We start from the raw sequence: 24,574 nt of genomic DNA, 5'->3' as shown, positions 1-24,574 counted from the left end.
GACTGGACTCAGTCGCTGCGCGGGCCTTCCTCCTGAAAAACCACTTTGCTGCAAGGAGCACCCTGATCTCACATATCTGCTGCAAATCCCGCCCAACAATCCACCGATGCCTCTTCCTCTTGTGGCACGTGGCAGGCAGCCTGTGCCTATGTGATGCCATTCACAAGACTTCACCTACTATGCTTACAGACCTGGGTTCTCCTGACCTACAAGCTGAACGGGACCATGTCGACTCCAGAGTTGCTGTTCCATCAGATGTTCAGATGTCTCTTGTTTGATGGTCCGATCCATCCAAGGTCATGATTGGGACCACCTTCATCCCTCCCACTCTGAAGGCCACCATCAAGATGAATGTCTCTCTTATGGTATGCCCACCTGGACCACCATACAGTGCAGGGCACGTGGACACCAAGAGAAGCTAGGGTACACATAAAAGTCCTGGAACTCAGGGCAGTCTGCCTTGCCTGCAAAGCCTTTTTTCTCCCCATACGTGATCTCCACATATAAATCCTTTTAGACAACATTGCCACAGTGGTCTACATCAACAAGCAAAGAGGGGTCAGGTCTTGCTCCCTCTGATCAGAATCTATCGGACTGTGAAATTTGTGCATCCAAACCCAGGTGACTACACAGGCTGTGTATCTCCTGGGCACCCAGAATTCCCTGGCAGACACACTGAGCAGGACCTTCCACATTGATCACAAATAGGAACTCCACAACGCAGTATTGACCAACTTCTTCGTGCAGTGGGTTACCCCACCTGGGACCTTTTCATGTCATATGCGAATCAGAAATTCTCTATGTATGGCTCCAGGGGCACTGTAAGCAGAGACTCTCAGGGTGATGCTCTCCTGCCCCCGATGGATGGGCCACCTCCAGTATGCCTTTCCCCTTCCCCATTTCTCTACTGCCTGAGGTTCTCTGGACGGTACATTGGGACAGAGCCACAATCATGCTTGTAGCACCCTATTGGACCTGACAGTTCTGGTTCACAGACCTCCTGAAGCTCTCCACCTGTCCACCAATCAGGCTTCGGTTATCCCTGGATCTTCTCATGCAAGATCAGGGCAGGCTCAGATATCCCAACCAGGGCACATTTCATCTCACAGCCTGGTGTTTTGATGGGTGTCTGACATAGACCATGCATGTTCCACACTGGTCCAGCAAATCCTTACTGAATGCAGAAAAGAATCCACCAGAATGTGCTATCAAGCAAAGTGGTATCAATTCTTGGTGTGGGCCCGCTTCCAGGGACAGCCTTATGCATAGGCGGTGTGGGCAACTGCCCAGGGTGCTGTGGTTGGGAGGGGGGGGGCACTGTGATCTAGAGGCAAGGAGTGGGGACAACTTGGGGTGTGAACTGTGGGAGGAAGATGGGGGCAATGGCGGGGGAGGCAGTGGGGCCTGGGGGCAATGGGAGGGTGGGGGACTGGGGGAGGCAGCGGGGACCAGGGGAAATGGCTGAGGGGCCCAGAGAGGCAACGGGGGCCAGGGATGCCAGTTCACCCTGGCAATTTTTACTAAGGGCGCAATTTTACAGGGCGCAATTTTTACTAAGCCCAGCCCTGACCACCACCACTATTCCCTGGACATGGTGACCATTCTGGTCATCCTAGATTACCTCCTTGCCCTGAAAACATTGGTCTTAGGTCTCAGCTCTTTCAGTGTGCACCTGGCAGCACTGAGTGCCTTCCTTCCCCCAGTGGTTGGCTGCTCCATCTTTACATGTCCTACAATCATATGATCCATGAAAGGCCTGCTCAAAACCTCCTCATTGATTGCCAACCCCACACCTTAGGGGGATCCTAACATCATCCTCTCAGCCCTCACAAGACCAGCTTTTGTACCATGACCCACTTTTCCATGAAAGTTGCATTAATTACTGGTTGCCATCACTTCAGCCAGGTGGGTCAGTGAACTAAAAGCCATGATGGCTCACCCTCCCTACGAGGTATTCCATAAGGTATGCCTACACTACGAAATTAGGTCGAATTTATAAAAGTTGGTTTTTTAGAAGTTGTTTTTATATATTTGAGTGTGTGTGTCCCCACAGAAAATGCTCTAAGTGCATTAAGTGCATTAACTCGGCAGAGTGCTTCCACAGTACCGAGGCAAGCGTCGACTTCCGGAGTGTTGCACTGTGGGTAGCTATCCCACAGTTCCCGCAGTCTCCGCTGCCCATTGGAATTCTGGGTTGAGATCCCAATGCCTGATGGGGCTAAAACGTCGTTGTGGGTGGTTCTGGGTACATATCGTCAGGCCCCTGTTCCCTCCCTCCCTCCATGAAAGCAGCAGCAGACAATCGTTTTGCGCCTTTTTTCTTGAGTTACCTGTGCAGACGCCATACCACGGCAAGCATGGAGACCGCTCAGCTCACTTTGGCAATTAGGAGCACATTAAACACCACACGTGTTATCCAGCAGTATATGCAGCACCAGAACCTGGCAGAGCGATACCGGGCGAGGAGGCGACGTCAGCGCGGTCACATGAGTGATCAGGACATGGACACAGATTTCTCTGAAAGCATGGGCCCTGCCAATGCATGCATCATGGTGCTAATGGGGCAGGTTCATGCTGTGGAACGCCGATTCTGGGCTCGGGAAACAAGCACAGACTGGTGGGACCGCACAGTGTTGCAGGTCTGGGACAATTCCCAGTGGCTGCGAAACTTTCGCATGCGTAAGGGCACTTTCATGGAACTTTGTGACTTGCTTTCCCCTGTCCTGAAGCGCATGAATACCAAGATGAGAGCAGCCCTCACAGTTGAGAAGCGAGTGGCGATAGCCCTGTGGAAGCTTGCAATGCCAGACAGCTACCGGTCAGTTGGGAATCAATTTGGAGTGGGCAAATCTACTGTGGGGGCTGCTGTGATGCAAGTAGCCCACGCAATCAAAGATCTGCTGATATCAAGGGTAGTGACCCTGGGAAATGTGCAGGTCATAGTGGATGGCTTTGCTGCAATGGGATTCCCTAACTGTGGTGGGGCCATAGACGGAACCCATATCCCTATCTTGGCACTGGAGCACCAAGCCGGCGAGTACATAAACCGCAAGGGGTACTTTTCAATAGTGCTGCAAGCTCTGGTGGATCACAAGGGACGTTTCACCAACATCAACGTGGGATGGCCGGGAAAGGTACATGACGCTCACGTCTTCAGGAACTCTGGTCTGTTTCAAAAGCTGTAGGAAGGGACTTTATTCCCAGACCAGAAAATAACTGTTGGGGATGTTGAAATGCCTATAGTTATCCTTGGGGACCCAGCCTAACCCTTAATGCCATGGCTCATGAAGCCGTACACAGGCAGCCTGGACAGCAGTCAGGAGCTGTTCAACTACAGGCTGAGCAAGTGCAGAATGGTGGTAGAATGTGTATTTGGATGTTTAAAGGCACGCTGGCGCAGTTTACTGACTCGCTTAGACCTCAGCGAAACCAATATTCCCACTGTTATTACTGCTTGCTGTGCGCTCCACAATATCTGTGAGAGTAAGGGGGAGACGTTTATGGCGGGGTGGGAGGTTGAGGCAAATCGCCTGGCTGCTGGTTACGCACAGCCAGACACCAGGATGGTTAGAAGAGCACAGGAGGGCGTGGTACGTATCAGAGAAGCTTTGAAAACCAGTTTCATGACTGGCCAGGCTACGGTGTGAAAGTTCTGTTTGTTTCTCCTTGATGAACCCCCCCCCGCCCGCCCCTTGGTTCACTCTACTTCCCTGTAAGCTAACCACCCTCCCCTCCTCCCTTCGATCACCGCTTGCAGAGGCAATAAAGTCATTGTTGCTTCACATTCATGCATTATTTATTCATTCATTACACAAATAGGGGGATGACTACCAAGGTAGCCCAGGAAGGGTGGTGGAGGAGGGAAGGAAAATGCCACACAGCACTTTAAAAGTTTACAACTTTAAATTTTATTGAATGCCAGCCTTCTGTTTTTTGGGCAATCCTCTGTGGTGGAGTGGCTGGTTGGCCGGAGGGCCCACCCCCACGTTCTTGGGCGTCTGGGTGAGGAGGCTATGGAACTTGGGGAGGAGGGTGGTTGGTTACACAGGGGCTGTAGCAGCAGTCTGTGTCCAGCTGCCTTTGCTGCAGCTCAACCATACACTGGAGCATATTGGTTTGATCCTCCAGTAGTCTCAGCATTGAATCCTGCCTCCTCTCATCATGCTGCTGCCACATTTGAGCTTCAGCCCTGTCTTCAGCCCGCCACTTACTCTCTTCAGCCCGCCACCTCTCCTCCTGGTCATTTTGTGCTTTCCTGCACTCTGACATTATTTGCCTCCACGCATTTGTCTGTGCTCTGTCAGTGTGGGAGGACAGCATGAGCTCAGAGAACATTTAATCACGAGTGCGTTTTTTTTTTCTTTCTAATCTTCACTAGCCTCTGGGAAGGAGAAGATCCTGTGATCATTGAAACACATGCAGCTGGTGGAGAAAAAAAAAGGGACAGTGATATTTAAAAAGACACATTTTATAAAACAATGGCAGTTACACTCTTTCAGGGTAAACCTTGCTGTTAACATTACATACATAGCACATGTGCTTTCGTTACAAGGTCGCAATTCGCCTCCCCCCACCGCGTGGCTACCCCCTCAAACCTCCCCCCTCCCCGTGGCTAACAGTGGGGAACATTTCTGTTCAGTCACAGGCAAACTGCCCAGCAGGAACGGGCACCTCTGAGTGTCCCCTGAAGAAAAGTACCCTATTTCAACCAGGTGACCATGAATGATATCTCACTCTCCTGAAGATAACACAAAGAGATAAAGAACGGATGTTGTTTGAACGCCAGCAAACATACACTGCAATGCTTTGTTGTACCGAGTACGTGCTACTGGCCTGGAGTGGTAAAGTGTCCTACCATGGAGGACACAATAAGGCTGCCCTCCCCACAAACCTTTTGCAAAGGCTTTGGGAGTACATCCAGGAGAGCCGCGAATGCCAGGGCAAATTAATCCTTTCACATGCTTGCTTTTAAACCATGTATAGTATTTTAAAAGGTACACTCACCGGAGGTCCCTTCTCCGCCTGCCGGGTCCAGGAGGCAGCCTTGGGTGGGTTCAGGGGGTACTGGCTCCAGTTCCAGGGTGAGAAACCGTTCCTGGCTGTCGGGAAAACCGGTTTCTCCACTTGCTTGCTGTGAGCTATCTACAACCTCATCATCATCATCATCATCTTCGTCCTCAAAACCTGCTTCCGTGTTGCCTCCATCTCCATTGAAGGAGTCAAACAACACGGCTGGGGTAGTGGTGGCTGAACCCCCTAAAATGGCATGCAGCTCATCACAGAAGCGGCGTGTTTGGGGTTCTGACCCGGAGCGGCTGTTTGCCTCTCTGGTTTTCTGGTAGGCTTGCCTCAGCTCCTTAAGTTTCACGCGGCACTGCTTCGGGTCCCTGTTATGGCCTCTGTCCTTCATGCCCTGGGAGATTTTGACAAAGGTTTTGGCATTTCGAAAACTGGAACGGAGTTCTGATAGCACGGATTCCTCTCCCCATACAGCGATCTGATCCCGTACCTCCCATTCAGTCCATGCTGGAGCTCTTTTGCGATTCTGGGACTCCATCATGGTCACCTCTTCTGATGAGCTCTGCATGGTCACCTGCAGCTTCCCACGCTGGCCAAACAGGAAATGAGATTCAAAAGTTCGCGGTTCTTTTCCTGTCTACCTGGCCAGTGCATCTGAGTTTGAGTGCGCTGTCCGGAGCGGTCACAATGGAGCACTCTGGGATAGCTCCCGGAGGCCAATACCGTCGAATTGTGTCCACAGTACCCCAAATTCGACCCGGCAAGGCCGATTTAAGCGCTAATCCACTTGTCAGGGGTGGAGTAAGGAAATCGATTTTAAGAGCCCTTTAAGTCGAAAAAAAGGGCTTCATCATGTGGACGGGTGCAGGTTTACATCGATTTAACGCTGCTAAATTCGACCTAAAGTCCTAGTGTAGACGAGGGCATAGACATGGTTTACTTGAGACCATACCCCAAATTTCTTACGAAGGTTGTGTCAAAATTCTAACTCAACCAGCCCATCCACTTGCCTGTGTTCTGCCCACAACCACACACCTTCTCTACAGATGACAGACTACATTCCCTCAATGTCAGGAAGGCCCTGGCATTCTACCAACAAAGAACTAAACGCTTTCAAAACTTTCCAAGACTCTTCAGAGCTATGGCAGAGAGATTACGGGGCCAAGTGATCTCCAAGTGGGTCTCGAACTGCATATTGAAATGCTACAAAATATCAAACCTCCCTCCCCCCAGGGGCATTACAGCTCACTGCACACAGGCGCAGGCCACTTCTTTTGCTTCATTAGCAGACATTCTGTGACAAGACATCTGCAAAGCCGCAATGTGGTGGTCTGTACACAGGTTTACAACTCACTGTGGTGTTGGGTCACACAGCAGCCATGGACACGGCCATGGGATGAGCTGTGTTGCAAATTGCTCTACCATCAACCTCCTTGCCCCCACTGCCACACTGATCATTGCTGGTAAGTCACCCACATGTGGAATACACATAGGGACTATCACTTGAAAAAGACAAGGTTACTGTAACTGGAGATTCTTTGAGATTGTGGTCCCTATCTATATTCCACTGCCCCCCTTCCTTCCCCTTTGCTTTGGACCTGACCACACTCTGGCAGGAGGAGGAACCAAAATCGACCAGCACTTGCCCTTATACTGTCAGTTGGGAGCATGAGGAGACATACGGCACATGTGTGGGTCAACGGACAGTGCTTGGGAAAAGCTTCCATACTCAGGTGAATGGCATGTATGCACACCCACATGTGGAATACAAATGGGAACCACACATCTCGGAGAACTTCCAGTTACAGTAAGTAACATCCTCTTCTGTAGTCTGTCTGGTTGGAGACAGGGCTTTCAATTAAAATGTGTGTGTAGAATGTCTAGTAGAATAGTGCCCTGATATGGGTTTCAGAGTAGTAGCCATGTTAGTCTGTATCCCCAAAAAGAAAAGGAGTCCTTGTGGCACCTTAGAGACTAACAAATTTATTTGAGCATAAGGTTGCGTCTTTAGGTCCTACTGAAATACATACACTGAGAATAATTTCAGTGAGAATTCTGTGAACAGAGGGCTTTCAGTCTATCATATTATGAGCAGTAAGTGTTCTTTTTACTGCACAAAAGATTAGACCTACAATTGCTGGTGAGAGTAGGAGTGACATGAAAAATAATAAATATAATGTAATGGTGGGAAAGAATATTGTTCCAGATACATTTTGCTTCTCATTTCCTCCTAAAAATCTTATATATAAGCTGCAAAGAACAGATAGGAGAAAAGCAAAGACAATTATGTTCAATGAAATCTAGTTTTCAGGCTGTTATATTGTATCAGTATCAAAGCTGAGGGCAAAGCAGAGATGTTCCCTTCTGCTCTACTGTACCCTTCTCACCCCAAGAAAGATGGAAGATGGGTTTTTGTTTCTGCACTTCCTGTCAGTTGCCTGGCTTCAAGCAGTTTTGTTTTGCTCTCAGCTGTGCAGTGACTCATTAGTTTCCCTGGCTTGTTGGAATTCATTCAAAACATGAAATGTATATGTATAGAAAGAAGGAAGGGCACAGCTCTCTTTCCAGAAAGTGAGCCCAAATGAATATCTTAGCAACTATGAGATTTTCAGAAAACAGACAGTTGAAAATATAACCATGCAAGTTTTCACTTTTTCTGAAGTGGCCTCTGAACTTTATGGCTGACTCCTAACAGAAGGGCAGGAGAGTTGCATAAGGCAGGCATTTAATCTCAGAGAAAACTTACAAACAGGAGATTCTTTGCCTTCTGAATAATCTTTAAGAAACAGAGTAAATTAATAGCTAAATTATACAGGAATGATCTATAAACCAAGAGCTTGGAACCAAATTGTTATTTTCAAGTGAATTGTTTCTGGCTGCAATAATGAGAGAAAATATCGTCAGGCATAACATTGGGTAATGTCTACATATGTAGTGACTTGGACCATGTGAAGATCCAACCTGGCTGCCTCAAGCTGATAAGGTGGTCTGTTGGAAGGACACTTGATAGTGAATAACCTTAACCCAAACACTGAGAAGTAGAGTTTATTGGTTTGCATGTGCATTTCTTATGTTTATATGGAGACTTTCCAGTGCATATCACAAACATAAGTTCATGTAACAGGTAGAATCTTTGTATGGATAGATGAAATACTGTACATAGGACATGTCAGTTCCCCAAAGTCTATAATGATATATGCCCATTAAAAAGTAAAAATCCAGCTCCATAATGAAAATAGATATTTTAGTGATAAGAAGATTGGTACAGTGCTCTGAGGTAGCACAGAGAATCCTTTCTTAGATGCTGTGCTGGTGTGACTTGCTCACATGCTTAGCATCCAACCGATGGCGATATTCAGGAAGGAATTTTTGTCCAGGTCAGATTGGGTTGGAGGGTTTTCGCCTTCCTCTACATCAAGGGGCATGAATCACCTGAGAATAGGCCCAGATAATCACCTGATTATCTGGGCATATCTCACCTAATCAGTTTGCTGCCATTGCAGGGGCCTGTTGGTCTCTCCTATTTGCCTGTGGCGCACAATGGTTTAACCTCAAGAGGTCTGATATACTTTAGTCTAACTAAACTCATTGGGCTCAATATAGGGCTATTTCGCTGAAATTTAGTGGTCAGACTCGATGATCTAGTGGACCCTTCTGAATGATAACACCTGGATTTTGACTCTTAGGCTATGTCTACACTGCAGTTAAACAGCCGCAGCTGACTTGGGCTCGGGGGTGGGGCTTGGGCTACGGGGCTGTTTAATTGTGGTGTAGACATTCGTGCTTGGGGTCTCAGAACTTCGGCTCCAGTCTGAGCCTGAACATCTACACAGCAATTTTACAGCCCTCCAGCTTAAGTCTCGTGAGTCCAAGCAGTTGACTCAGGCTAGATGCTGGTGTTTAATTGCTGTGTTAAATGTACCCATAGTAGTCAAAGACTTTTGAAACATAACTTTATTTATAGGAAATTTTAATTTTAAGGTTTACCAGTAAATTAGTCTTCAGTGCAGATGACTTACATGATCTACATATTCATTAAGAGATAGTTCCTGCCGTTGTTGGCTTCAACAGCAGATACTGAATTATTATATGAAATACAGATATGTCAAATTAGCCAGCTTGGTGATACAGGAGAGCAGCTGTTGCGTTCTCTTATGTGGGAAGTGCTGTGTGGGTGAGATGGGAAAGGGAAACCCATCAAGCCAACACCCCCAAACAACATTATTCCTAACTTATCACCCCTCATTATCCCCATTTCCCATGCCAGAGCACCTGAAACTTCCCATTATTTCTACCCATGAGCCAAATCTCACAGTCCTTTTTGATGCTTTGTTGAAAACTCATAGGAGTCAAAGCACAGGAAAGAGAAACATACTATGGGAAATGAAGGAAAGAATATGGAGAATGTTGTATATTAGACAAAAGAAATACCACTCAGAGCTTGTTAATGTCGTCATACAACAGGCAGTTTTGACCTGTTTCCCTTAACACAGCAGATATTTAGCCTCCATTGCCATGTCTCTTGGAGAAACTGAAATACAAATGGGATGCATATTATTTGGCTATATTTTAATATAAGAAATGTTTTATCAAATATAAATGTTATAGAAAAATTATGAAATCATAAGTTAATAACTAAAGCAGGACTAAATTTCTAATACAAGGGATGGCAAAGTCTTCTAAAAATAGACTGCAATTTACCATGGTTTTGTAAAGAGAACTCTTATATCCCACTTTTAGATGCTGATCTTTCCAAAATAGCTTCATATGAGCAACCCATTTATGACATTAATAACCACATTGAAGGATATCGTGATAGAGGAAGAATTTAGATATGCAAGTGAGAAGTATATGACAACACTAGGGAGATACGTGAGGGCATAGCACTGTACCAATCCAGGACTATTATTTTTATTGTTTTTGTTGGTCCATAATTTTCTCATCAGATCAGATATTTAGTTAAAAAGCAAGCAAGCAGGATGTCATTTTATATTAACAAAGGGATGTAAATAATTGAAAACTTTATAATTCCATTATATAAGTGGATGGGTCCAAGAGTTCAGTTCTGATCACCCCATTTCAAAAAGAATATAGTGCAAAAAAGAAAGGGGCTAAAGAGGGAGACAGAACTTTATTCTCCTCAAAAGTAAGTATCAAGCTCTGTGTCTGAGAACTTAGAAAGACCTTGTACTGAAAGGAACAGTACAATTCTATTGATGTGAATGGGTGTAGGACTGAAAGAGCTCAGGGGAAAAATATTGCCTGATAGCAAGACTTGCTTATTTTGAGTGCTTCATATCCACAGATAAAAGATGCTGTAAGTGAACAGTATTAATTATCATTTCTTAAAATGTTCTACACATTTCCCAGGGTAATAAACTTAAAGGCAAGATACCATGAAAAAAATATTTCAAGTGATGTTTTAGAGTGTTGACTCCTCCCCATCACTGGTCTTTGTACTCTGCTTCTCTTTTTTCTTTAAATTTTGTGACATTCTCCTTCCTTCTTGCTGCCCCTTCTCCTTCTTCCACTGTTGAGTACATGCTTCCTCCTCTTATTGTCATGTCTGCTTCTCTTAATAATATTACTTGCCTCAGGGGTCACATTCAGAATAAGATCTGAACACAAGATCAGAATGTGAGATTTCATTTGGGCAGCTCCATTTATATCATATTAGAGAGAGAAATCAGGCCATGCACGTTGGGTACATTTGCTGGGACCAGCTAGATTAGGAGAGGGAGGAAGTAGCTATTGGAGAACTAGGAAACAAGCAAGGTTGGGTGGGGCATAGATTTAGGATGAGAGTTGAAATAGGGTGTAAGGTAGAGAAAGGTGTGTATAAAATGGGCAGATGAGTAGAAGGGTATGTTCTCTTTCTCCATGGTTGCTGGCTGCCAGCACCTCTTGGATTTTTAGATGGTGAGAATGTGCGAAATGCCAAGCAAATTGGCAGATTGGGGGCCTAAGGCCTGGTATGTAGCTGGGTTTGCGAACAGGAGTGGGTGTTCTGTTTACAAGAGATGTGGACACAAATAAAACTTTTCCTGCCTGTATGTAAGGGCAGTTTCCTAGGCTGGGGGTTGAGTACTGTCAGCTGTTTTCTAATGCAGTTGTTGTCTTCCACCAATTGAAGCTTATAACCTGAATGTCAGCTTTTCCCAAGGCTCTCTTCAGGAAACCTTTTGCTATTTAGAAAGTTTTCAACATTTTTCACTAACCAGTATTTCCATTTGATTTGTAAAATATTCTAAAGGCATAATAACACTGAAAACATACCTGTATCTTGACATCCTCAAAGCACTGTACAAACATTAAGTAGTGTTCACAACATCCCTGTGAGGTATGCAGGTGTTATCTCTGCTCTACAGATGGGAAAACAGACCCATAGAGTTATATGCAACTTGTAACAAGTAATAAAATTCCCCAACTTTTAATGGGCTAATATCAAAGTTTGGTGATAGGTTCTACAGTTCACTACAGCTTAGAAATATTAGTCTGGATCGTCAGCAGGTGTAAATAGTTGTAGCTTCTTTGATGTCATCTGAGGATTGGTTTCATAGACTTTTTATGGTAATTACACCATCTGTCATATATAATGGCCTTCTGATGGCGCAGAGGGGTAATATTCTGATGTACAAAAATCATTTGAATGTTAGTACTAGTAATAAATGTGCTTACTTTTTTTGGTCCAGATATAGATGAAGTTTACAGATTTCCCCAGTTCTCATAATTTAACTTATATATCCTGCCTGATGAGCCTTGACCACAGAAATGTACATCTTTGGCCTGGTGCACAGGAATTAGACATTATAATTGATGGGAGTTGTATGGCTAGTTCCCAGTGTGCTGAGCTGAAAAGGTATCCCTAGAATTTTTCTTTTAACCAACTGATGTGCTGTATTAAGTCCATCACTTTCCTATCTATACTTCTTTTAAAGGAGGATTTCAGATTTATTTTTAATTCATAGAGAAGCATACATTTTTCTAACATTAAAATTAGTGACATGAGAGATTATTTTCAATTATAGCCTGCAATGAAATATTACAGATATTCCATTATTACAACCTGTCTCTAAGAATGATTTTAGCTTCTTATGAATTAGAAAATAAGAGGATAAACCTGCTCTGTGTTTTGTTTTTGTTTTTGTTTTGTTTTTACAATTCTTTAATTATTTCCATATGAATATACTAGTGTTAAGACTGGTAATCCACAAACTTCTGCTGTTTCCTCAGTTGTTGGAGGCCAGAAGGAGACAGGCCGGTCACCGATAGATTCTTGCCTGTTTTATTTATAAAACATAACATGATGATATACCTACAACTAAAAACCACAAAACAAATGGTGATAAGTCAATGGATTTAAGGCGCACAAGCCTATAGGACTACTCATATGTTTAAAGTTAGAAATATGTGCAAGCACCTTATGGAATGGCCTAAGTTTGAACCTTCCTAAGAGTCTGATCCAAAGCACACTGAAATAAATGGGACTTTTTCCATTGAGTTGTTGGGCTTTGGATCAGGCCCTAATTTAGCAACTTGGCAATGATCCACACACACAGTTGGAATTCATTTTATACTTGCTGGTGACCAAGACAGGCACCACCATCCTCAGGTACATGTGAATGAATGTGTGTGTAACCCTTCTGCCAGTTGGAGCCAGCAGCACCCAGGACTGGGTTCAATATCGAGGGGTTCCTTTCCATTGATACAACACAGAACTAGCTCGAGCCCTCACCCAGTAACCTAGGAAAATTACACACCACCCCTGCGTGCCTCTGAGAGGCAATACTTCCCCACTCTCAAGCATGGAATCCGAGTGTGGAAACGAAACTTTTAATACAAGGAGAGAAGTAACTTGCCATTATTTGTGGAAAACACTGCAAACAAGATTCATAAACATAAACCATGAGCAAAAGACCCACCCCCAAGTAAGTTGGGCAGTGTACTTTTCCCATCAGGTTCTTCAGTCCAGCAATCCAAAAGTCCCTTTCACGTGCCAGACCCTTCTCTGCACCCCACTCACAACTGCTGTCCTTTGTCAGAGCAGAGCCAGAGGTATATCTACAGCGTTCGCCTTCCACCCTGGGTAGAGGGAGAGGGCTAAAGTGGAACCGTACTTGCTCCACTGCTTGGGCACTCGCTCACCGCCCCTCTCTGCCAGCCGCCCTGCCAGCCGATCGCCGCACCTCTCTAAAAGGCACCCTGCTGGCCACTCGCTGGTCACTCCTGCCAGCCGCCTCCTCATTCCTCTTGCCGCACCTCTCCGCCAGCCGCCCTGTCAGTCACCTTCTGCTGCCACCTGCCTCTCTGCTGTGACCTCTGCACATCAGTCTCTTAGTAATTTTTTGCTCTTTGCAGGCTGGGCAGAAACACTGCCCCATCTCAAGTAATTTCAGCTCTGTGATTTTTAGCTCTTAGCAGGCAGGGCAGAAACACAGTCCTATCATAACTGATTTCAGCTCTGATTTAGCATTTTAAATAACAAAGAGGCTTCTAATGAAGCCTGTTTAGCTCGTTCTTTAAACAGTGGATGGGGCATGTTAAACCAGTCCAGGGAGGACTCTTGGTGGAGGGTCCACACCTCCTGGCTTGGACACCTGTTCCCACCCCTCTTACTTTCACAGGGCTCTGGCATTTGAGCCCCTGGCTTAATGAGGTCCTTTCAGCTGAGGCTGACTCTCTCATTTGGGACAGGTTAAGCACAGTCCTGCTTCTCTGTATTCATACAATAAAGCCAACATTGGTAATAGCATTTCACTGTGCTTGCATTCAGTACTAATGTGATTTGTAACCCCACACCAGCCAAAGTTGATAATTTTGAGTAACAGCACTCCATCTGCTGGATATTTAAGCAGAGTAGGTGTGTTCATGTAAATACAGTTTGTTCCGGAAGTCTCTCCCCCTCCCAGCTAGCTGTCAGGGAAGAATTCGTTCAGTTCAGTTAGACCCTTACATGTGTGTAGAGGGGCAAATCCAACTCCCATTGTAGTCTCTACGATCATGCTTATAATGAGCAGTATTAAAAGGAAATGTATTACATTAATACACTATATTAAGGTATGTACAGAGAAACTTTGTGTTTATGTTGATGCAGTAACACACGGTGTGTATATTTACATGTGTATTTTAAAAATGGCAGATGTCTTGTGTGTAAAAAAACAAGTAATCAAATATTTCATTGCAACATATGGCTCATCCTACACTAAGAAACAGTTTAGACCAAGCTATTAAAATAAATGACAATAACAATAAAGCCAAATAAGTCCTCATCCATATGAGGACTTTTCTTGATGGGATTAGTTGAGGGGTTTTATACTTTTGCTGTCCCTTGCCTCTCACCCTTTCCTGATCATGCCAATATATCATTATAAATAAATGACTGCATGGTAGTAACTGAGTTTTTCTTTATCTTGGAAAGGAAAGGAGGACGATTGGGGTGGATTAAGATGAATAACTATATGCTGAGTAACTGAGCTGCTAAGCTCCAGGAGGAATCCTCATGGTAAATGTGTGAGATTGGGAATCATTTAGAGTAGAAAAACAGACATTTAAAGAAATACATACACAAAATAAAGATTACTGGCAGCCTTACATTTTTGGAAGAAATTAAATCCCAAAATTAAATGATAAATTCAGACAACAAAACTGTACTGTATTTCATAGGAAGCATGCAAAAAATATAGCAGTCAGGATAATCAGTTACAGCTCTAAAAGTACATTGACTGTTTGCTTTCTTTTACATCTGGGTGTCTAAACTCAGAATTTGAAATTTTAAAACAAACAAACAAAAAACAAAACCCCAAAAAACTAGGAAAATGCTCCCAGAAATGTGAGTGAAATTTACAAACCTTCATGCAAAATAAAAGGAATAGAAGTGGTGTTTTTTAAAATGTGCCAAATCACAGCTATGCTATACTCTTTCAAATCTATTCAGGCACAGCTTCCTACCTGCTGAGTGTAATTTCTGAATCCAGTGATATCCATTAAAAAAGCGAGTTTGATCTTTCACCTATGCACTGATATGTCTCATAAGTGTGTGTGTGTAATGTCTCTCATAATATTATCAGCATTCCACAGTAATGACCCCAGACATCACAATTTACAACAGTGTTATGAACCAATAAATTAGTATTTTAATAAGGGGTTAACTGACTAAAACTTCTTTTAAATTAAGTCCTGGCATGAAGTCTATCAGTAAGTGCCTCTACAACAAGCTTACAAATTCAGTCTTGCACCTAAAAACAAATGGAAATAATCATGAAAACTATTATCTCAATCTGTAAATGACTCCATTGATAGTTGTTCCACTAGGTATAATAAAATGTTGTAAGATTATCAGACATATTTGCAGATTTTAAGATCTGAATGTATTTTGTGCTTGCAACATTGTATTTTCACCTCCATCAAATAATTTATCCAGGTGATCATTTTACACTTCAATGATATTGATTCAAACTGTTAGTATTTTCCTTCACACTATTAGTATCTTGTGTTTTGAATCTTATTTATTTGTCTAGTTAATAACTAGGTAATTAATACTATGCTCTAATGGGTGGGACATGCCCTCTCCCTATTCTAATCATTAGTATATGTTCACTCCCTATCTTAATTAACTCCACAGAAGTGTGTTCCTATGAAAACTACAGTTTGCAATTTTAATATGAATGTTGTATAAATGTGAATACATAATAGACTTTAGTTAGCCAGTCAGAAGAAATACTGAATGCTTTCTTTGAAGTAGGTTTCAAAATTTATTTGGCATTCTTTTTTCCTAGGGAAGGACTCTAACTTATACTGTTATTCATTCCAAAGTCTACTTAAGCTGATTCATATTGAATCCAGTATTATTTTTTTAACGCTTAGTGCACATTGTGTCAGAGCTGTTTGTATTTACTTGTTAAATTTTCTGTCATTTAGTGGTAAGGCAAAAATGAGAGAATAATTTACATAAAAACAAAACATGAATCATTTCCTTGTGTATGAAGAGGCTCATTATTTTCAAGGTGCTTTTGTTTCTATTTATCTTTACTATTCCTATATCATAGAGCCATAGGATTGTACAGATGTTCACAGTATGTAAGTATTTGTATGGCAGCCAATCACTAGCATTTAGACATCGAACAGCAGTTATAAAAAGCAGAAGAATTGCCATACTACTCAGAATGACCTGAAATATCTTTGGTGATGCAAATTACACATAATTTTTTTTTCTTTAAAGAGTATCTCAAATTGGGTGCCAAAAATTGAGGTACCTAAAATGAATAGATGCTATAGGAAAAGCAGTGATGCCAGCTAGATTCTGAGGTACAATGTCAAAGAAGGTAATACGCTGTCAGTCAGGATAAGAGAACCTCTCCTAGGCTTGGCTCTTAGGAGCAGAGTTGTAGGGTAGGTTAGAGTTAGCTCATGTAGTTAAATAGCCCCCAGCTAATGTATTTCCCCTGCTAATATAGGAAGGTTTGTTGGAGGAAGCATTGGGGGGAGAGTTGATTTTTAAACACATCAGGTAGTCGTGTATCTAGGATTATAAAGAAGATAAGCAAATGAGTCCCCCATACTAGGGAAACTACTGTTGCTACTCTTTGGCCAACTGGTTACAATCTATAAAAATAAGCTAATTTCCCAGCTGTCAGCAGCCACATGGAACTAGCAGCACACTGGAGAAAAATAACAATAGCCCTCTTATAGGAAAAACTGAGAAAAGCTGACATGCACTAAATACATGAACAATGCATGGACTATCCCATTTGGGTTTGGACGCTGATGGCACCAAATTGTGGTGGTATATAGTTACCTTGGATTGTGATTGCTGCTTGTTCAGTATGCAGGAAATAATATTTCACAGCATGCAAGCTGGGCCTACCCAAGGGCGAATCATGTAGGTTCAAAAAACAAAAGCACAAATTCAGTGCAAACATCTCAAATGACTTCCCCAGTTGTCAGAGACTCTGGAACATTTAAACAGCCCTTGCACTTCCACAAGGCCTTTTGGGGAGCTGAAGCAATGCTTTCCAACTACTCTTCACCATGTTCTGCAGCTGGGCCTGAGTCAACTGAAGTCAGTGGAATTATTTAAGAGCATGGATTCTTATTAAAAATCCCAAGTTTGCATTATGTTTCTGTCTTAGGTTTGATAAGTGTGTCCAAAGCACATTTTAGAAAACAGACGATTTTCAGAGTCCCGTGTGTGAGATGAGCTAATTTGTTAATCCAGTTGATAGTAGAGAGGTGTCCATTTCCTAAAAAACACCAGCCCAATTAGTACTAATTGGTATCCTTGTTGAACTCTCAGCCTAGAAGCCAAGGACAGAATTTTATGGAGACTGAATTATCCTTTTTTCCCATAGGGTGGTTCCTTCTGAGCCATGTTAATGTGGGAATGTGGGAGAGTTGTATGGATAAAAAGAGGATAAAAAGAGGATCTCCGAAGCTGCCGTTACAGCAACTTTGACCAACAGTAAATTCACTTTCCACGCCACCTGCCCGAAAAGGAACAAGAAGATCAGAAACAAGAATATTCCTAACTTAGATTTTTTAAGAAAAGGAAATTTGATGCTTTTGGTGCTTGTAGCAATATTAAAGAATTTTGTTTTCTTCCAGGATAACAGTGCCAACCCTCTTTATTGCATCTATTTTCAAAATCTTGGATGCAGTTATGTGCATTTTTGTATTATCTAGTGTACTTTTAACCAAAATGGTTAATAAAAGCTCAGCTATAGTAACGTTTTGGGATTTTTCTAAATGGATGCAATTAAGTAGCAGATATACTCACTAGGATTCTGATGAATTGGGTGCTGCTGTCCTGCTCACAGTGATTTGATGCTGTTTCATATTTCACAACAGTTAGCTTTTTCATAATAAGCACTTTAAAATACCTATAACAAAGAGACTTTAAAGAACAGAGATGAAAGAAGATACACAAATAAAATGTACAATAACATATAATTAAATTTGACCCCATAAATTGCCAACCTTCAAAGCTAACACTGCAGCAGCATGCTATTATTAGCAATAAAAAGAATTTGCTTTGCCCTTTTTAAATTACCATAAACCGATTGGCTGAGACAGAATGATGTTAATATTTAAGAACTAGGACACTAGATTCTATTATCTCAGAAGTTCTGTCACCAGGCACACTCTGTAGTCGTGTCATCTAATTAATGTTTTTAAATTGCATTAGTGTGCCAGCAATTTGTCTACCATTGGGAAAGTAATTGACATTTGGGTTACTGCTTCATATTTGGGAGACTCACTAGCTAGTTCCAAAGAGTCCTCTTCTGTCAAAGAAGATTAGCTTAATTTTACCTAAAAGAAAAGGGAAAACTCTGTTTTAAAGTGTGTCACTTATATAGTGTTCTTGCAATTTGGTATTAAAATATGGGCTACATATTAAAACCTATCAGAAACTGAACATGAAGTAAGACAAGGTTGTGGTGGTGAACTAATTAGTCATTTTTAACTTTCAATTGACTTTAGGGCAGACAACTCTTTTCTTCTTTCACCCAGCGTGCAAGAAATCCTCTCCCCAGCATACAGTCCAAGGATAATTTCGGGTGGAGGGTCTACAGTGATGTGGAGAGGAGATAAAATAAAAATGTCTCTTAGCTGTTGCTTACACTTCTGTATGTGTATGGAGGATTGAGAAATAGGTCTGTGTAACCACAGATCCACCCTATATATGTACACACACACTCTGTCTCTCGTCTCGCTCTCACATGCTAGGGTGAAGCAAGCTCTGTGCCAGGCAGAAGAGGCATAGCCTCTGCTCAGGTTCTCCAGCTGTCCTAAGAGTGGAGTTGCACATAAATTTGTCCCATATACATATTTGTACACACATTCTATCTCTGGAGCTGGCCCTTTAAATATAGCAGAGCAAAGAAGCTGCAAGCCTGAAGTGTCCATTTTGTAGCAGCTGCTGCTTGCTGTATAGTGGTCTTCCAGCTGGTGAGTATTCCGAAATCCTTTTTGAATCCCGTCTTTTACTTTTCCATGAGGAGTATACCACATTTTTGTAAGCTGTTTCTGTTCACACTGAAGTCAGTGGGCATTAATCATAGGATCAGAGTTGAGGCCTGAATTTGTAGACTAGTTGTGTTTAGATTTAACTAGCTACTTTTTAATAAACAGGCTGCTCTTCTGTTTATCACTGAAGAAAGATATAATTATATTTCAAATAATATTTTAGATAGCTATAATAAACGTGCTTTCCTATATAGTTCATCCCCGCCCCCCCCCATGGTTAATTCCCCCGCCCCATTTTTTTTGCTATTACTACTCCACTAAGTTGCTGTTTTCAGGGAAAATGCTTACAAGCATTTCTTTGAATAGGGCACGTAAAGTTCAGGGGATCGCTTACAAGTATCAACACAGCCTTAAAAAAGGGAGCAGTAGATAGAAATTCAGCCATCACATTACACTGGAGATGTTCATTGGGCCTTCCTATCCTGTTTCCTATGGTTTGAGACCATGAAAACTGTATTAGATTACTTGCCTGAAATTTACCAGACTAAAGTCATTTGTGATGTAAAGTTGATTAGAAATGCATAATGTGTATCATACTCTGAATAACTACTAGAATTAAGGCTAAAAGACAAGTCAAAATTTATCCAGGAGAAAATAGCTACATCATGATTTACCTACGGGGGTAATAATTTTGCTAATATAGTATTTCTTTGTGTGTTTTAATACAAGAAAATCAATTTTTTTTTAATCAGATACAACTTTCTTAGAATAATTGTGTAAACTAGCATTCAAACTTACCACTCAGGAAATTTTAGCAGAGTAATAATTAAAAAAAAACATTAAGGAATACTTTCTTAAAGTTAAAAACTAGTCTGAATTAATTTTGATTCTATTTTCCAGTGGAGGTGTCTCTGAGATTACTGATCTTTACAGCAGTCTTTTCTAATATGTCTTCACAACACTTCATCTGCCCCTGACAGTGATCAAAATTAACCCTGCTCTTGATGGATTATTTAATATAGTCACCTTTTTTTCTCCGGTATTATAATTTTGTTAGTGGTTTCTGAGGCCCACGTTATTCAGTGGAATATTTTGCATAAACCACACTTTGTATCTTTCATCTCCCAAGAAATGATTGTTAATGCAATCTATAGAAATCTATAAATGAGCTTGACAAAATTATCAAGGAGTCAAAAGGTTGCCGCACTTGTTTTAGCATAATTCTCAAGAGAAAGTAAGGGATTGGGAAGCAAGCAATCATTTTACCCAAAAATATCACTTTGCATGATGAGGAAATAATTTTCCAAAATGTACTTGGTATTGATTCTGCAGCCAGAATGTCAATAAATTGAAAGCTCTTTAATGAGAGTAATATGCAAGTGCATCATAAAATAAGGAGGAAAATTTACTAGTGTTAAAAAAAAATTAAGACATAATTTATATGTACATTACTTTAATCAATATGAAATTAGTGTATGACGGTAGCCCAGTGGCTGAAGGTGTAATTCATGAGTGCATCTTAGTAATACTGAGTAACCCGTTCCACTTCAGGACCATTTTACCCTCATCTGAAATTTGTCTCATCTGAAATTAGTCTCAGACATGACTTGTGGGGTGTGGAGGAGAATTCTGGATATCTATGAGAAAATAATCATCTTATTTGAGTGTTTGAGTTATGGGAAGTCAGAAAGCTTGTTTTCTTAGAATAATCAGGGATGGAAATGCCAAACATAATTTATTATTTCAAACCATTGCCAAGAACTTAGACACTTTTACACCTTAGATTTATTTAGGCCTCTTACTCCTTCACATAGCCCTCTACTATCCATATTGTTTGAAAGGTTTTCAGGGAGAAAGCGTAGTCACTCTAATTTGGAAAAACACAAAATGTGTGGTAGCCTTAAACAATGAAGAAATGACAGATGATATGTGGCTGTTTCTTTAATTACATTATATGTGTACTGTCTAACATATACAGTTGATGAATTGCTTGTCTGATACGTAAAACATATTGGACAAGACAAAACTGCATTTCTCTTATTCTGATAATGATGTGGCCATATTGTTTTATGGTGTTTTGTTTAAAATCAGTTTGTGTATGTCTAAGTCTATATTTATTGAAAGTACAGTTTTAAGTTGTACCTTCCTGTCCACATTAAACCAGGTTATTCAATTTTTAGGAGGCAAAATGGCTGATTAAATTAGCAGTGTTGTACCTGATCCTGTAAGGGGCTTAATCAAGTCCATTGACTTGATGGGAAGTGTGAGCACCTCAGTACCTTGGAGGATTGGCCCCAGGGAGGAGGCTAAAAGGCAAGCCATATATAAAATGCTACTGGAACTACTAAACAAGTAGGAGATAGTTTAGTATGAATTCTAGGCATGAACTATAAGGAAATTATAGAATTATGCAACTCCACAGCAGGTATTCTCCTTCTGGAGAAATTACCCACTTAAAAGGTGAAGTTGGATCATTTAATGCTTGACAGTTTTATAAAATATGTATGTAAGCAGCTAGTAATTTTCTTAACATTAGGACAAAATACCATACAAAACTAAAAAGGACACTCGCTGTCAACTGAGAAATCCTATTATTACATTTATTTATTTATTTATTTATTTATTTATTTTCTAATGGCACCTAAGAAATCTCAGTGAGAAATGTGTTTTCATACTGGATTGGTAATTCTGTCACAGAGCTTCTTTTTCTGTGCATGGAGGATTATTCATGCACATCGGCATAGTGATGGCATCATTGTTCCCACACTGCCATGGAATCTAAGTGCAGTCTCTCTACCCAGCTCAGTCTTATGGAGCAATGTCAGGTGAGCAACTTCCCCAGTTAAGTACTGAAAGAAGGGAATGTCAACAAAGACCTTGGACTGCATTTTCATTGCATCACTGTTGTAAACACTGTGTGTATTTGATGTTCCTGTATGTCCATTTCACCACAGTTGTCTGCCCTCTCCTCCTAGGTGGCACCATCTGTCTTTAAAATACAAACTGAAATGAATTTCTCAGTTTACTTAAACCTCCTCAGCCACACAAAGATGATAAACACCATACACACATACAGAGAGAGGCTCCTCCCACAATGTACAACTTTAGGGAAGTTTACTTCTGGCCTGGAGACACAGCTGACAACTCTTGGAATATTATTACAAATCTTGTATTCTATGGTCTTTTCCTTAAAACCCCTTCTTCTGGAGTCATGAGATTACATGATATTCTCATTTTTCGTTTAAAAACTGTGAGGTTTAGCCCCCATGGTTGCAGATAAACGCTTGAAAAAGTGTCCTAAAGTCTTGGAAAATAGAAGGCAAAGCAAAAGAATCCAAATTTTTAATTTTAAAAACATTTTTATGATTTTTGAGGCTTGACTCATGGTTTTAGAACACTTGGGATTAGCAATACTGTGAAAGTCTCCCTGTCCTCCATGACTTCCTCAAGAGCATCTCTGAGTGTCCCCTAAGGGGCCCACCCAGCAATGGTCTGTTTCCAAGGAACATTCCTATGGGCTGTGCTCCACATGCCTGTGTTTTTAAAGGGGTTTAAAACACCAGCCATGTACCTGTCCAAAGTGGAACTGTCCAGAGGATGACAGTTCTGTTTAATGACAGATACTGAGGTTTTGATGTTAGTTTTTATTCTGTATTGGAATAAAACCAAAACCTTTCATACTGTGTCACAAAATGAAATTGTGACAAAATGGCTGTTTTTGCCTTGAAAAGCTCAAGTTTTCAGTTTGGTTCTCTCTCTCTCTCATCAGCACTGACCAGACAGCTCTGGACTTCAGACACCTTCCTGATTGAAACTGTCAAAACAGATAAATATCCATGAATTCTTCTTCGAGTAGATGCAGACGCATATTCCAAGTAGGTGTGTGTGCGACCTGGGCACTAGAGCTGGAGATTATTGCTTAGTAGTACGGGGTGGCGCTCATGCCTGTAAACTCTCCCCTGGCTATAAGAGGTGGCTTTGCACCAGCCCCCACTCTGTTCCTTCTCACTGGCCATTGGCTGGAATCAGAGCTGTGTACTTGTTGCTTCACAATCTCACAGTTTATCTCTTAGCCTAGTTTTTATTGTACATAGTTAATAGTTAGTTAGTGATGTTTGTTAAAAGTTATAGTATACAATATAGTGTTAGTGGTAGTGGTCCCTGGTGATGCTCTCACTGTGTGGAGTGGCAATTCCTAACAGTCACCCCCCACACGTGGTGCTTGCTCTGCCTTGGCAAATCTCACGTTAAGGAGCGCTGTTCAATCTGTAGATCGTTCAAGAAGAGGACTCAGGTTTTGTGGGACCTTTGATTTATTGAGCAGGCCATGAGGCCTGACCAGGTACCAAGGGCTTCCTCGGGCAGCAGATCCCCGCTGGCTTGGAAAGTGCTGCCTAGTGTTCTGGGCCTCAGCCCTTTCTAGAGAGGCGCAAGAGTCGTTTTCCACCATCAGCACCAAAGAAGAGGCCACATAAGACTGATCAGGAGTGCTCCAGGTGCCCGGGCAACTCTTCTGTCTCCTCTAAGAAGAGCACAGCAAGACTACCCTAAGAAGCGAGAGAGATCTCACAGGAGGAAGCACTTGAGCTCAGAGCCCAGCTGTTCTGTGCACCCTCCTTCGGCACTTGCTAAGCACCCATTTTGATTCATTGGTCCAGAGCACTGTCCCAGTTGTTGTTCTTCCTCCCTCGTTGTCCCCACATTCCTTTGAGGGCAGGCTGTCTCACTTTTGCAATGCCTGGGTCTTCATAACTTCTGATAAGCTGGGTCCTAGATACTGTCAGATAATGCAGTTCTTCTCCACACTCCCTCCACACACCTCTCTCCATCCATCTTTTGGGACTCCTCACATGAGACACTTCTCTTTGAGCAGGTCAATTCTCTACTAGCATTGGGATGATGGAGGAGGTTCCACAAGAACATCAGGGTCACCGGTTTCTACACCTAGTATTTCCTGATACCGAAATCCAAGGGTGGGATGAGGCCTATCCTCGACCTCTGCAGACTCAACAAGTTCATATATGTGAGTTTCTGCATAGTCACTCTATTAGCTATCCTCCCTGCTTTGTCTCAGAAGAACTGGTTCACTGCTCTGGACCTTCAAGACCTCCACTTTGATGTGGCTATTCTACCAAGTCACAGGAAGTATCTTTGCTTCATGGTAGGAGACCTCCACTTTCAGGACATGGTTCTCCCATTTGACTTCTCTTCTGCACCCCAAGTTTCACCAAATTCAGGTGGTGGTCATGGTGTACCTCAGGAGGAGAGGAATCCGTATCTTCCTCTACCTCTATGACTGGTTGCTGAAGGCAGCTCCAGACAGAATGTCATCACCCACATTCACACCATACTATACTTACTCAACCGTTTGGGACTCATTTTAAACATTGTGAAGTTGGCTTCCATTCAGCAAATAGAGTTCATTGGAGCCATGTTAGATTCCACAAAGTAAGGGTGTTCCTACTCGGTGTTCCACACCTATTGTTGGAGCCGTAGGCCATCCAGAATGCATGTTGTACCTTCCAGGACTGTATCAGGCGTGCATATATTCACAGACAATACCACCATGATGTATTATGTGAACAAACCAGGG

General features: G+C 42.2%; 1 protein-coding gene across 22 annotated transcripts in view; it reads left to right on the top strand.

Moving 5' to 3' along the window:
• RBFOX1 (RNA binding fox-1 homolog 1) overlaps positions 1-24,574 on the top strand; it is a 2,406,891-nt gene that overhangs the window by 1,021,989 nt on the left and 1,360,328 nt on the right. For 2 of the 22 annotated variants that reach the window (XM_074965512.1, XM_074965507.1), the window contains exon 1: positions 22,803-22,856. The exons of the other annotated variants lie outside the window; for them this stretch is intronic. In XM_074965512.1, the coding sequence (XP_074821613.1) occupies positions 22,818-22,856 (39 nt within the window). In that variant the 5' untranslated portion in view covers positions 22,803-22,817. Of the gene's footprint in view, positions 1-22,802; positions 22,857-24,574 lie in introns of those variants that run through there. 22 annotated transcript variants of the gene reach the window in all.

Source organism: Natator depressus, chromosome 10, assembly GCF_965152275.1.
Source record: "Natator depressus isolate rNatDep1 chromosome 10, rNatDep2.hap1, whole genome shotgun sequence".
Taxonomy (NCBI): Eukaryota; Metazoa; Chordata; order Testudines; family Cheloniidae; genus Natator; species Natator depressus.
This window is presented reverse-complemented; position numbering and strand designations above follow the sequence as displayed.